The 15,074-nt window shown below is 41.0% G+C and overlaps 1 protein-coding gene across 5 annotated transcripts; it reads right to left on the reverse strand.

The window, feature by feature from the left end:
- Positions 1-436: 436 nt before the first annotated feature.
- On the reverse strand, positions 437-15,031 carry ppp6r2b (protein phosphatase 6, regulatory subunit 2b). Of its 5 annotated transcripts, none has more exons than XM_056387906.1 (26): positions 14,632-15,031; positions 12,990-13,166; positions 12,694-12,851; positions 12,478-12,576; positions 11,937-12,123; positions 10,762-10,899; positions 10,605-10,670; positions 10,399-10,511; positions 10,198-10,311; positions 9,859-9,979; positions 9,055-9,216; positions 8,692-8,916; positions 8,493-8,557; positions 8,286-8,401; positions 8,069-8,154; positions 7,893-7,970; positions 7,703-7,800; positions 7,562-7,619; positions 7,062-7,183; positions 6,779-6,954; positions 6,504-6,660; positions 5,894-5,973; positions 5,568-5,778; positions 5,327-5,350; positions 4,040-4,171; positions 437-3,803 (listed from the first exon to the last, which is right to left on the reverse strand). In XM_056387906.1, exons 3-26 carry the CDS (start codon positions 12,819-12,821, stop codon positions 3,770-3,772), a joined length of 2,790 nt encoding a protein of 929 aa, XP_056243881.1. In that variant the 5' UTR covers positions 12,822-12,851; positions 12,990-13,166; positions 14,632-15,031; the 3' UTR covers positions 437-3,769. The 5 variants fall into 5 exon arrangements, with proteins under 5 accessions (XP_056243881.1, XP_056243879.1, XP_056243878.1 ...); XM_056387904.1 differs by having other exon boundaries at positions 8,683-8,916; positions 12,694-12,854; positions 14,632-15,029; XM_056387903.1 differs by having other exon boundaries at positions 8,683-8,916; positions 14,632-15,028.
- Positions 15,032-15,074: the final 43 nt, after the last annotated feature.

Genomic DNA, 15,074 nt, shown 5'->3' on the forward strand with positions numbered 1-15,074 from the left:
TGTTGTATCTGAGCCCAGGAATGAAATCACACTCCCAGAAATAATGGAAAGATATATAGATAGGACCCCAAGCTGAAAAGTGTTGAGAATATGAGAAGTGTGTGAACACAAAAGAGGGGTATTCAGCTCCTCCCCCATTGTCACCCAAACTCATTTTATATCCCCCTGCAGCACAGTAAGCTCTATGTGACAGGCAGGTCTATGTTTGAACTGGGCGAGATGGTGTGAGGGTGTAGCATTCACTGTGAGTGTGGCTCACATTTGTAGGAGACACACCGTGAGGATCAGGAAGCAACATAATTACAAGCTCACCTGCCCCTAAGGTAAACATACTCCAAAGACCAAGTCCTGTCTCTGTGTTTGTTCTGTATGTGTGTGTGTGTGTGTGTGTGTGTGTGTGTGTGTTGTGTATGTGTGAGACAATCACAGGCAGTCATCTTTGTCTGACATTTATTAGGTTCATATCTGAATGTACAAGCTAAATTGACAACAGGTAACAGACACATTACTCTCTAAATGAAGAAAACAAAACAAACAAAAAAAAAAACACCAGCATCAGTCCACTTTACAAAAAAGGCATTTTATAACACAGCTGTCTTTCACACCACTTCCCCTATGCACGCACACACACACACACACACACACACACACACACACACACACACACACACACACACACACACAAACTAATGTAATAAGCTATAATGTGAGAAAGATTTTGAAATGGCCTCAGTGTAAGTAACAATGGGATGAAGTAAAAACTTATCATCCATTGTCTCTCAATTAAAGTTGTGGAAACACACTGTTCAATACAGCAAAATGAGGTGAATGAGGCTAATGTGCAAACTTAATGGCACTTAAAGATGACTGTATTGTACCTCATGCCATTATGCATAACATCACACCATACCCGTAGCTACACTGCACACGCACCACACTCTCAAGGTGAAGGAAATCCACACACACACACACACACACACACACAACACACACACACACACACACACACACACAGGTAAGGGTCAGATGCAGTGCTTAGGTCTGACAATAGACGGGATGACACATTCTGACCCTGTACATAACCCTGACAAAAAAAAAAACAGCCCTGTTTTTCTTCTCCAACCCTGACTGAAACCAATCCTAACTCTCTGTACAGCTCCACTTTAAACAGCTCAAAGCGTCTAACAGATAAAAGCAAAAATTGTGTGATCTAAGATGAATCTTCAGTCTTTTTTTTTCTTTTTTTAAAACATGTGGCATCCTCTCCTACTGCTGATAACTCCATCACATGACTACAGAAGAAAAACACATGGAAAGATTGCTTTAGATAAATCTAGACCTGTAAGACCATTGTGAGAAAGGATGCTACTTCACACATAATGAAACCCAGTTGTACACTGGTGGGAAGACACACTTTGGCTGAAAGCATTGAAGAAAAGATATATCTAAAGTATCTACATGATCCACTTGTCAAACTTTCCCACCTCTCTGAGTAGGGAATAATATGGTGGCCCTCGGCACCACCAAATACAAACAAAAAGTGCTTCTTGAAAAAGTGCTTTTAAAATAAATACAACAATCTATGTAAATCGTTCCGTAGGCATATATGCAATTAAAGTCAACTCCTGCCCTGAGAAAGAGAGAGACGAGGAGAAAGATAAAGTAAAGCATGATGGGCACACGCAGACTTAAAGGATCATTTTGGTTTATTACAACTTAACTACAACATAAACACAGTGCATTTTACTGAGCAACACTGAATGTAAACTTAACTTTTGTTTGTTTACAAGAAAAAACTCCACAGGGCAGCTTTAATCTGACAAATATTTTTTTGGATTAATTGATTCATTGTTTGGTCTATAAACTGCAGGAAATAATGGAAAAACGTCCACCATAATTGAAATGAAATATATCGTTTTGTCTGACCAACAGTCCAAAACCCAAAGATATCTCTAGTTGATAATAATCCCTCATTACATAGGAAAAGTACTATATGTGCTCACAAATTATATGATAAAAGATAAAAGTTGAAGCAGTATATTGGTCTCAACTGTGATGAATGTTTACAAAGGACAGTTTTGTATTATTTTAATGTTCACCTTCATTTTCTTATCCCAATAAGATTGGTTAACCTGGTAGTTTGTGACTAACAAAAGACCCAAGTTATAATAAACCGGAATGATCCTTTAAGTAACTAATACGGAAGACGAACTGCAGATTCACATTCTCACACACACAGACACAGACACACACACACACACACACACACACACACACACACACACACACCTCCAAACCTCCATGTAGGAAGCATGTAGCAGAGGAACAGGAACTGATGCTGGGCTATTAATCGAAACACAGACATCATTATTGCCTCATTTCAACAGTACAACACACATACAATACACACGTTGCAACCTGCAAAAAAATCGCCTTTCCATACATTGGATTTATTCCAAAAATAGATATAATGTTTATATATACTGTTTACATTTATATTACGCTTACATATTACCAAGAATAGTCACAACCTAATACAGGTTCAAATTTCACAATATTACATTTAAACAGCTCTGAGGGTGATATGAATTGGTATGTGCACATCACTGTGTCTCGCAGGGATTTTTTTTTTTTGGCGCATGTACAGATATGGTTGTGTGTACACTTGTGCATATCACAGTGTGTATGTGTGTGTGTGTGTGTGTGTGTGTGTGTTGTGTGTGTGTTACACAGGTGTGCTTTCTTTGTATCTGCATACCTCTCCTTTGACCTGAGAATGCACTCTGTACCTTAGGCAGAGCTCACACACTCACACACACACACACACACGCACACACGCACACACACACACACACACACATACACACGCACACACAAACGCACGCACACACACACACAAACACACGCACACACACACCTCTAAACTACATGAATCTGTCAGAGGTTTGAGGAGAAAGTGAGACTTCATGCTCCAAATCAACAAAAAGAGAGCATTAATGTTCCACATGATAAAAGCAAAGAAATCTTACTTGGACTGAGACTTGGACTGGATGTTTGAAAAAAAAGCCAAACTATTGTCACTCACGCATTTGCACTAATAAACTGTCTGCCTGGCATGTACATTGAAATGCTGAAGACTAAATGGCAGCTAGCTTTGCAAGCATCTTGGCTTTTGTAATCTTGGCTGATTATTTGAATACAGTATTCTTTACTAAAGTGTAAACATGAAATGCTGTGCTAGAAAAATTCACTGGGCTGTGACTTAATGCCCAGAGAGCAGACATGCTCAAACAATCTGAAATTCTGATGCTGAATTTAATAAACGATTCAAATTTCAGACTGATGTGTTTGTTTTTCTTTAGATTAAAGTGCACCAGCTGGCACGCAGACACTCAGTGTCACCTCTGCTCATCACAACAAGCAATTGTGTTTTACTATCCTAGGTTCAATCGAAACGTTACATGTAGAAATAGTTTGTGTGTGACACAATTTAGCTTTGGGGGTCTTGCACAATGAAATGTTCTTTAAAACATACATTCTCCTTTAAGCGGATCTGATTTAATTATGTCATGAGGTACAGAAGAGACATCAATAGCCCATGTGTAGATTTGTGGCATACAACATACATACTGTTAAGGGCTGTTTGACATTAAGGATCTTCGGACACAAAAAACGGCTTTGAAGAGCTGCTAATAGGAAGCAAAGGTGGCATGGCTGTTTGTTGAATGGACTGGTGATAAGCGTGTGTGTGTGTCCCTGTACCGCATTGTTAGGCCGGTCCATTAGTAGAGGGCTCCGTCTCTCTGTAAGGTAAAAAAATAAAGGACAAAATTCCGATAAGTCTAGTTTTATCTGCCAAGGATCTGAGCTGTACATTACACCTGTGTTTGAGAGGTCAGAAATGCCTTGTAGAGTCTTGTAATAGGACTCGTTAATGAGAGGTGCTTTACCAGGGATTTGAAGTATTTGTCTTGTGTGGTGATGTTTCCCCTACTTAATTCAGGTACATGAACATATAATCACACAGACACACACTTACTGTGTGACAGCAGTCGACTGGTTAGATGGACTGGCAGTAGTTGGGTTGGGACAGTCTCCATGTTGTTGTTTCTCATCGCCTTTCCCTTTGTCTTTCACAGAGAGCCCCTCTATTGGCACCTTAACCGCTTCACTACAAAAAACACAAATAAACCAAGTAGAATGATGCCAGGGGATTCTCACCTGAACTGAAATCATGGAGCCTAAGTACAGATTCAGGAGGCTGCTACTGGCTGAACTGCACCACAGTTGTAAGTTTTCAACTCAGTCCACACTGGTCATTACCATGTCCAGTGTGCACAGCAACCCGTGTATCCATTGTTCTTGTACTGCTAAGACATAGCAGGCTGTGACTGACCAAAATCAAACTCAGTTAGGCACAAAGTTTGCAGGGTTTGTTCAAATGTAGTTACTCTCAAATTCCAAGTAGGATCTATTTAAATGTATCATGCTCACAAATGCACTGTTTGTTAGTAACTTGCTAATGTATTGATTTGTTAGAAAGTTGATATGTTGGATTGGTAGCAACTTTTTGTTCATAGCATGCTATCTGATAAACTGTTAGTAGTGTGGTTGCTCTGAAAGAAAATGAATCATATCAACTCGAGTCTTGTCAATTTTAGGACTGAGACAAGAATTGTCTGTATCATATAACCACGATGAGTAATCATACACTTCTCCCAGTTTTTGGTGTAATTGCCTATGTAAGGGAAACATTTTTTTTTTTTTTTTTAAGTATATTTTTTGGGGCCTTTTTTTTTTTTTTTAATGCCTTTATTGGATAGTATAGTATAGAGAGACAGGAAAAAGGGAGGCAGAGAGAGGGGGAATGACATGCAGTAAAGGGCCATCCGATGCAGGATTCGAACCGGGGCCGACTGCAGCGAGGACTGTAGCCTCTGCACATGGGGCGCCTGCTTAGACCACTACGCCACACGACACCCCAACCACTTGATTTCTAAAATGCTGACAGGAACGTTTCATGCTGGGTGTCGTCATTGAGACCAATGGAGTTTGGGTATCACAGAGTCAAGTTGAGAATATGGGATGAGCTGGGCATAGGGACCTGCAGGTTCTCAAGTCACCAACTGTGGGTTAGTAAATTTTTTTATGAATTAGGCTTGGCCTTGACTATGGCACAAAGGATTGTTACTATAAGTTGTGTTAAACGCAACAAGCAAAAAAAAACATGTGGCACATTTGTGCTTCTGATGGCCTTTTAAATCCTTCATACAACTTCAGGAAAGCATTCCACACTCCAGAGTGAAAGACCTCAAGCACAACATACCGTCTGACTGCTGGTCTGAATACTCTGGAGTCAAGGGGAGATAGGAGGGAACAGACAGGAGGAGGACGATATCAGAAGAAAAACAGCGAAGGTGGAAGTAAAATTGTGCGGGGAAAAAGCTTGGAGGGGAAAGGGAAAGGAAGGCTCTATAAAAGCATGGAAGTACAATAGGAGAGGGAACGGGGGCACATCGCACCACTGAGATAGAGCCTGTCCTTCATTTGTTTGTGATCATGTGTACCTGGTGAAGACTGCCCTCTCATTTTTAGCGTCCACGGTGAGCCGGATGGTCTCTTTGCCAGCACCAGTGGTGATGGTCTCTGTGGTGACCGTCTCACTGGATGTAGACTCCGTCTTGCCTTCTTCCTCGTCGCTGTCAGAGCTGCTGGAGGAAGAGCTGTCTGATGCCACCAGTGGAGCTTTTCTTGCCACACACACACTCCACACACATGCTGAAGAGAGTGAAAAGACATTGTCTGATCGTATTAGGTTGAACAGGCACTGTACACAAATGACATGCTTTCATTTTTACCATTCCTAGTTAATAGTCATGCTGCAGCAACTTACGGTTCTGGTTTGGTTTGGTGTTATCTGATCCGCTAAGCTCCGAGTCCACTGGAGAACTGCATCTGGGGCCAGTTTCAGAGCTGGGAATATATAACGCACTATCAGTACATAGTTATTTAAATTCATAGGTACATTTTTCTCATTATATTGTGTGTCTATGGTTGCCTGTACCTAGGAATATTCTTTCAATGCATTCTCATGGAAAAACAAGTAACTGGGAAAGTCACCAGTTCTGCACAAATATCTTCTTCAACTTCTTCATCTGAGATTCTGGCTTTGTGATGCAGGCAAAGTTTATGATATATTTTCTAAATTACCAAGGTGTAATGTATCTATGAGTGTTTGGCTTTTTCAGTTCAATTCTTTCAATGTAACAAAATTATTATGCTGGGGCTTTTGTTCAAATACAATCTATCCTCAATTAATTGTCATCATAATTTCTTTATTAGTCCTCAGTATGCATTTCTGTAATTACTAAAAAAAAAAGTATTGCAAAGTGATGAGTACTATATAATTTCACAATAGTTTAATCAAAACAAACCTTTAAGATGCTTGACTTATGGCAATTTCTCAAATAAGCTCCACATCTTTAGACCTCTCCCCGACTCACCAACAGAAAGGCTGGAAGTCTGTGAACTTGGCCCACCCTTTCTCCTCTGCATCTGTGGCAGCTGGTTGGGAGGCTGGAGTGTCCCACGCTGCAAAGCCCCCTCCTGCTGCAGGTGCCTTCGAGTTCACCTCCCCAAAGTCTGCTATCCAGCCAGTGCCTGAATATGAACACAGCATCATACACACTCTGCAAGAGGCACTTACACAAAACCTGTTTTGGACCCGAGATATAGAGCAAAACAATTAAGCATAACTATACTATATAACATGTCTCACTCTTTGTTGCCTCAGTCTGGCCCTGGCTTGAGAAAGGATCCAGGCCATCTTTGGACTCCTCTCCTTCGTCTGAGTCCGAGTCGGCTGCTCTGTCAGAGACCTCAGTGCCAGAAGTTGCCGTCCTATCACAGGCCTTACTGTCTGCTTGGCTTTGGGAGGACTGTGACCCACCAAACCTTGAAACAAACAAACCATTTTAGTGTGTTTGGTTTAACAAGGAAAATTGATTGAAATAAAGCATTCCAAATGTTGAGAGCATCTGTGTTTGTGCTTGTGTGTCTACCTGTTCCGGGACTTGGTTTGTGTTGCATAGTTGATCGCTTTCTCCTCCCAGATGTCCTCTTCATCATCATCAAAGGGCTGAATCCTCTCCTTGGAACAGGCCTCAAACACAGCTGTGTTGGCCTGCATAGAACAGGTGGGCAAAGTTTTAGCAATGTACATCAATATTAATAATGCCATCAAAACATTAAGAGGAATGCTAAAACTTAAACATGAATTAATTTTGTTAGCATTGAATCAAATCAATGTTATGTGAACAAAAAGGTAAAACTGTCTGTGGAATATGTAAGTAGGCAACTGTAAGATGGAGATATGTGGTGTCTGTGTCTATCCGTTTTTTCAGGTTGTTTTTGATATTTTTCTGCTCGCTGGTGGCCATAAAAATCATTAATGCATCCTTAAGACATTTACAGCCCCAAAGAGTTACAGAAATACGAAAACTTTGCAGAACAAATTTGTGAATTAACTTATGTGACGTATGAAGACTGTTAATAAACTCACACTGTCCTGGCCTCCATCAATGTTGATATTTATCTCTGCAATCCGGTCAAACGTTGCCCTACAATAACCAGAGAAATCGCTCCGTCAACACACATTGGCGATTTTACACGGACAAATGGAGAGGAATATCAGTTCATTTACCCAATGCTGTCGTCGTGATCAGTAAACTCCTCATCATTGAAGCCAAACTGATCCACAAAGTTAGCCGTCATCTGCTGAATCTGGTAGTCTGAAAAGGCCTAAAACAAACATCACAAAGTTGGATCACCTTACTATAGCTGGTAATAGAAACCCTCAGTGTTTTTGTATGTGTGCGCTTATTTATGTGTACCTGCTGTATTGTCAGTTCTTTCGGAAAGGGGCTCTCCATATCATCCTCTGAGGAAGGACGCGGGTTTCCTGTGCCAACCTAAACAGGGAAGGATCACCACAAATGCAACAATTTAAGTTTTAAATGTGTGTATTACTATAAACAGCTACTGTAAATGTGCATGTGTGTGTGTCTACCAGGTCTATGGTGTTCTTCTTGTTGGTCTCGGACAGGGTCTGGTCCACAAAGGTTTCCCACCGCCCTCTATATTCTTCTGGCAGCTCTACATCCAAAACAAAAGAACAACAGCATTAAGAGTAATACTACAGCTGAGTGACACTTGCACCAATTTCTTCTTTTATTAAGACTTTCCTGCCTGTATGAATGTTTTGCAGAGTTAAAGTCCACACACACCTGTAATGAGGCCACTGATCTGTGTGTGAACTGGGCCCTTTTCCAGGTTGTGGACGACTGTGTTGGCAATCCTGGTCAGATGTCCCATGTACCCTCTTCTCATACCACCTTCTGATCTGAAAACAGAAGTAACACACTTCAGTTTTTTCTGTTCATTTCTGCCCATAACCAAAAACAAAACAGAGTCATCATCTCACAGGTCCTTACTGTATTTTATCATTTTCTTCCCAAGCCTCTAGAATCCTCTGGACAAGGTGGCAGTGCTGGAACAACTTGTGAAAGAAAAACATGGAGTCAATCAATTGTTTTAATTCAGAAAAGAGCAACCACAGTGGCCCATCCAGTAGATCAAATGCCACATAAGTCTCTTGCGTCAAACACATACAGAAACACCTACATGAGTCACCATTAAGTTATGTGCAGAGTTGTCAGGGGTGAGTGAAGTCTCCGATGTAGGGGTCTCAATCAAAGCCTGCTCTTGTGATGCATCCTGATGAAGCTTGAATTTCTCCTGGGATCCAAAGCCAGGCTGAAGTCTCATTTCATGGGCACAGGGCCGGAGGATTGCAGCAACACAAAGCTCCACTTGAAGGTGCAGGAAGTTGTTCCATGTGTACTTGAAGAACAAGTCCTGAAAAAAAAAAGCATATACAGTTTAAATAAATACAAATACATTAAATATATTTACATTTTAAAGGGTCATTTAAAAAAATGTCACATTCTCAACATTGTACATTGAAATTGCGAAAGATGTTTTTGTTCATCTCACCAGAAGCAGGTCCATTGTATTGAGTCTGCAGAGTTCCTGTGCTACGACTGCATGGCTAGCAGAGCTGGTATACAGCAGAGAGGCGACTAGTCTGGCTACATGCAGACGTGTGTTCCCCAGTGGCTCCTCCAGCACACCCAGAGTAGTCAGCATAGGATTTCGCTAAACATGCACAAATCATACAGACACGCTTCCAATAAATGTACAAATAGAGGGAATGAGAGGAATTTTGGAAACAACAGTCTAGCAGACAATCAAACATAATTACTGAACAAAGGGGCCTGCTGCACAGCAAACTCAACTCTGGACTGACTTAAAATGTCTCATTATTTATAGTATAGCATGTTCTCATTTTCTGCAAGTGAAAGAACTTGCACTTGGGTGTTTTGGTTTGGGGAAAGCCCTTACTTTGTTTTCTAACCTTTCATATCCCATGCGTTTGAATGGCACCTGGATGAATTGTACTGCTGTGCAGGGAATCTCAGATTGGTGTCTAAAGGTTGCATTGTTACATAATGTTTCTTATTATGTTTTGCAATGTCAATACTGTATACCCCCTCCAAACAAAGCTAGAAATGAAGTTGCATTATATGTTATTGTTATGTCATCCTGCATGTGGCAAGTAATTAACTAAGAAGCCAATCAAAAGTCCCTTTAGTACAAACCAGGTATAGTAATTGATAAAGGATAATGTAAGATAATCCATTAAAAGCACTGAACTTTGTCACTTTAATGTTTAAACAAAATGAAAAAACAAAAATGCTGCAACATCTATGTTTATGCAGGAAATCTTTGTTTATCTACCTTGGGTGGCTCCAGAAGTAGCTGATGGAAGTGTGTCAGGTGTGGTTCGATGGCCAACAAAATGCTGCTGTTAATAGTGTAACTTCTCTCAAATCCCTGAGCATCCATTACACCATCCACCCTATCATAAACACAGACCAAACATATATATCAAAACAGAAAATGGATGGCTAGAATGGTCAAACAAAAGAGATGTGACTAACTTCACCTAGGTAAAATTTTAGAAATATAATTGAGGCCAGTGGTAGAATGAAAAATGACATTAGTGATAGTTATAAAACAAAATTAGACCGTGTTATTTATACACGGTTTAAAATTACTTTCAAGTCTCACACTCACACAGGCCTCCTGATTTCCAGCAATGTGAGAAGTACTTGTATCCCATTGACGATACAGCTCTCAGTCCTCTCTCCTGAGAACATATTCTGCAACAACTGCTCCACAGACTCCTGCCTGTAGAAACACATGGAGTATATTGTGGTCTCCACATCCTTTAAAAGAGTGTGAACCTGTGTGTGGGTGTGGATCTGTCTGACTTACGACTCCAGCACAGTCAGCAAGGGGTCAGGCTGTGAAATCTCTTGGAGCTGATTGGCCTGGTCTCTGCTCAGACGAATGATGTCGCACAAAGTCTGAGATGCATTGGACTGCCTCTGTGACAGAAAAAACAAACACACATGGACATTCATTCTTGTAAACCGTTTTATAATTTTATCATATATACAAATATTCAAATGCCCTCCTACCTCTTCATCTCTCTCAGGGTGAATGAGCTCTATGAGTCTCTGGGCAAGCTTCTCTTCATTTAGCCACTGTTGAAAAAACAAAATCCTACATTACGACTGGACACAATATCAGTGTGTAAACTGTAAAAGCATGAATGTGGGTCAATTTCTCTCATACAGTCAGAGTCTCAAGTCGAAGAAGAGGGGGCTCCACACAGCTGATAAGTCGTAGGAGCACATCCATCATGGCTGACGTATCAATATGCTTCAGGACCAAGGAAAGGAATCCCTCCTTCCGTCGTAGGAAACTAATCACCTAAACAAAACAGAGGAAACACCATGAAACAAAATATAAAACCGAAAATTGCTGTCCACACAATTAAGAACATGCAAATTCGCTGTCAACAGCTGTTAATGTTATCCTGAAAAGGTGGGATATTGTTTATGGAAAGACATGCTGATACAAAGGCTGATATTTCAAATCCTGTGCACATGCAAGTACCAATCAGTCAGAATGCTCTTTTAATTCTTCTCTGTCAGTTTCTATATACAGCACATCTCAGTTATACTTTATTCAGTGTGTAGTAGTCATTTAGCTGCAGGGTTGAGCTTTTTAAACCTGTCACCAACAATAAGTGTCAATCAATTCATTACCAGCAGGTGTATCAAGTGGCTGTCTCTGGTAAGATTGGTGTCTTCAGAGTTGCCTCACTGAAAGTCTCATAGGACCACTTAGCAACAATATACTGTATCTGAAAAATGCATTAGCTAAACCCAAGTATGCACACATATTCACAAACTGAAGCTAATGCAAACCATTTAAGTTGTTAAAGTTATCAAATGGAAATATCCTCATAGCCTGATACCAGCAGAGGTAAGTGTAAAAATATGTTTTTTAGTATGTGTGATTTCAGTGAACTGAGTACAGTGAGTAAAGTGCTACAGACCAAAGTGATGGTCAAGGACAGGGAGTGTTCAGAATTGAACGAGAAAATCAATAATGTATGTCACAGCTTTTGGGACAGTTTTCAAGGTATGTTTCTCAAGATTGAACAAACTGTTCAGATGGACAGGCCAGCTGACCTTGACTTCCTCAGGCCCCGCCACTGACTGAGTAAAAGCTGAGCTACGTACACTGCTGTGTGTTGGAACATCTGCATTCTGCCATTTCAAGAGGATTAAAACTTCACCACCATCTTGGCTGCGAGTAATTCACAGAGTGAGCAGTTTCCATTATCTTGCAGTAAGCACCCCTCAGACATTTCCTGAGGTAAATCATGACAACACAAAAACATAGCTGTCTTCTCTGAGTATGCCCTTTGATTTACCCGTGTGAGTGTGTGTGTGTGTTACCTGCTCAGTCTTCCGTGTGATGAGGTTCCCAATTGTCTTGCTGAAGAAAGATGCCAGGAGGGGGTTAAGTGGGGACGGCTGCTCCAGGAAGGCATACAGAGTTTCCAACAGAGGCTCCTCATTACCCAGCTTATCATTGATCACTCCCACATCACACGTCAACAGCTCACATGCTATATTTGGATACCTGTAATAATTGAAGAGAACACACCTGGCAGTAAAACGAAGCAGAAACAAAATCAATATCTAATTTCCTACGTTAGTACACTGAGAGCGATAAACTGGAATAAAAACAACATTTTCTGGAACATGACTGCCCTGATTTTCATAGGTTGATTATCAATAAGGCTATTAAGTAGTTTTGCTTTTTTTTTCAATGATTTAACAGTGATATGGTTATATAGTTGGATCAGTAACATTTTTTACAAATCTGAGACCATTTAAGCGCTCAGCTCTACTACAAAATGGCAGGTAAGTGATATAATGTAGTGCACCACAGTACAGAATACTACATCAGCATATTCTGCACAACAGCACCTACTTGAAGCGCTTGGTCTCCTCTACACCAGCAGGGGGCTCTGTAGTAATCATAAATACCAGCTCCTGCATGCACTGGTCCTGGCACAAGAACAGGAGAAGTCTACAAATCCATAACGACGAGAAAACACAAACCAGTTAGCACCATCAGAAATGACTGGAACTGAAATGTAATTATATTAATGTGCTGCTGATATGCTAAAGCTGACAATAAACAGACCTCCTGTTCTGAGCCTTGCACTCCTGCAGCACATCTTCCTCATCCATGAGCTCAGTGAGCGTGACATCCTCCTTGTCCAGTAAAGCCTCCAGATGAGAAGACGTGTGCAAGTCAAACTTCCAAAACATGGCTGACGTTGCGGCGTCACATACACTTAGCTGCTGACCAAAAGAGGATGTGGCATGGGGATCAGTATCATGACTTTGTTTCATACATCTACAAATTAATGAATGATACTATTTTTAACTGTGTGCAGAACAATTCATTTTGTGATACAATACACCGTATGTTCTTACTTTTGGACAAGGAGTGGTACTCTCAGTCAGATCTTGCTAAACAGCCTTTTGCCTTATTGACATTGTATGGTCTGGACATCAATCAGCATTAGCAAATTCACACAATGAAGACACAAACACACCTGCTTCACTCATACCAACACCAGACACACAAAACCAGGAGAGAATGTCTTCAACCTGGAAATGAGAAATAAAACAAAAAGAAACAAATGTTGACAGAATCATTTCAAGGAGGATTTTCTCTGTCTTCCTTAGAGGCAGAAGAAGAATAGAAGTCAGCACTCTCTCTCTCTGTAAAGAGCAGGAAGCAGTGCGTCTGTAATTGAATTAGTGCTGCACATCTGTGTGTTGACATTACCCGACTAGCTTTGAGAATGGCCTCTCACATACAGTTGTATCAGCAACTACTGACTGGAGTAAGGATGACAACCAAAACAAATCTCATACAGAAAGACATTTAGCATAAGTGTGCGATATGTGTGTAATACTTGTAAAGAAGACAGCTGTGTCAGCCAGGGAGTAGGGCTGCTGAGTCTGGCATTAGTTGACATCTGTTACTATAAAGTGCAAACTTGAGATTAGGTGTGGTGATGATGACAACTGAACACTGTATGAGGCAAGCAGGAGCTGTCACTGGACAATGGCTTTAAGGGAGAGACCTTCACACCTTACATCCCCCTGAACAACGTGAGATCCCAGATACAGTAAATAATTCATCTTAATAAAACTGGCTTATGATCATCATCCATTAGTCGTTTGTCCATTTGATGAAATAGTTGATTCCCAATGTGAACCTGCCACCTAGCCAACATGTTTGTCTAAATTGCGGATAAGGCACAGCATAAAAATGGGTATGCTATCGGATACCGCTAAGTCAGCAGTCACACACTATAACAAGTGAGTAATGTATCCTTTTATAGTGTAAAAGGAAGCTTGGACATAACTTACTCATTTCTATACACCATTAACATTGATTGCATAACATTAACGATCTCTGAGTATGCTGCCCTAGTGTACCCATCCCTTCAGTAAACATGCCAAAGCTGAACAAACAGGTGTTTTAGAGCTCAGACTATCAACTTCAGGAATTCAATCTCTCCCCTCGGCTAGAAATGGATTTTAAATTTCCTACAATAGTACAACCATGGTCAGCTTTAAGACAGGCCTCTCTGTCGTCCTGAGATCAGCTGGTGGCGGTTACTGTTGGCTATTGATGGACACTGGTTATAACAGGGTAACCGTCATATCGGTGTGGATTAGGGTTAATTAGCTTATCCATACAGTTATTGTAACTTCACGTTAAGTTAGCTTATCTATTGTTAACATCCTCTGTCGGTTCGTTTCCACCGCTTAACGACGGTGTCTTTCACTTACCCTGCATGCAGATAGCAAACCGGCCCGCTAGCAATGTCTCACTCATGTTGCTAACGTTACTAAAGTATTTCAGTACGGTACCGGTGGCAAACGATGTTTAGATCAAAAGCTAACATGGGTCAGTTATTTATCACTGCGGGGCTAGGTGGATATCCTCCCGATTAGCGTCACCGTCTTCCGACCACTTGACAGCGAGTCAGCTCGCACAGGCTTTACGTTAGGTTACATGTTTTGTTTATTTCCCCTCCAAAAGACACGCGACCGTTACCTGTTCTCCATCATTTTATCGGTCGTCATCTGCAAGCTGAACGGCAACTCGGCGACTTTGGCTGTCAGATCATTCGTAGGCCCATAGCTGGCTATTCATAACTGCGTTGCTAGCTTTGAGATACTACCCGTTCCCGGTTGCAGTGTCATTTAACGCTACACTGCCGTTACACGGTGGTTGGCCTGCGGAGGAGCTGTATTGACACTGTCCAAATTGTACTTCAGCAGACGGCAGGCAGCTAAAAAAAATTAATCTGTCAGATTTGGAAATCAAAATGGCGGATACTTAAAACGTAATCAAAAGTTCAGCTGTCCATCAACTGAGTAAGCACTGTGTAAACAACATATTTATCTGCTGTCACCCTGAAATTGCTGTCAAGAGCTGGGTGATTAAGCATCATCTACTACAGAAGAAATTCATAATTGTAAAGCAAAGCACCCTTC

Source organism: Seriola aureovittata, chromosome 10 (genome assembly GCF_021018895.1).
Source record: "Seriola aureovittata isolate HTS-2021-v1 ecotype China chromosome 10, ASM2101889v1, whole genome shotgun sequence".
NCBI lineage: Eukaryota > Metazoa > Chordata > Actinopteri > Carangiformes > Carangidae > Seriola > Seriola aureovittata.

Coding starts and splice junctions, on each gene's coding strand:
- ppp6r2b (XM_056387904.1), bottom strand. CDS start 12,821: ATGTTTTGGAAGTTTGACTTGCACACGTCTTCTCATCTGGAGGCTTTA. Junction 10,671..10,761: donor TTCGACTTGAGACTCTGACT/GTATGAGAGAAA, acceptor TTTTTTCAACAG/TGGCTAAATGAAGAGAAGCT. Junction 9,217..9,858: donor TACTTCTGGAGCCACCCAAG/GTAGATAAACAA, acceptor GTGCATGTTTAG/CGAAATCCTATGCTGACTAC.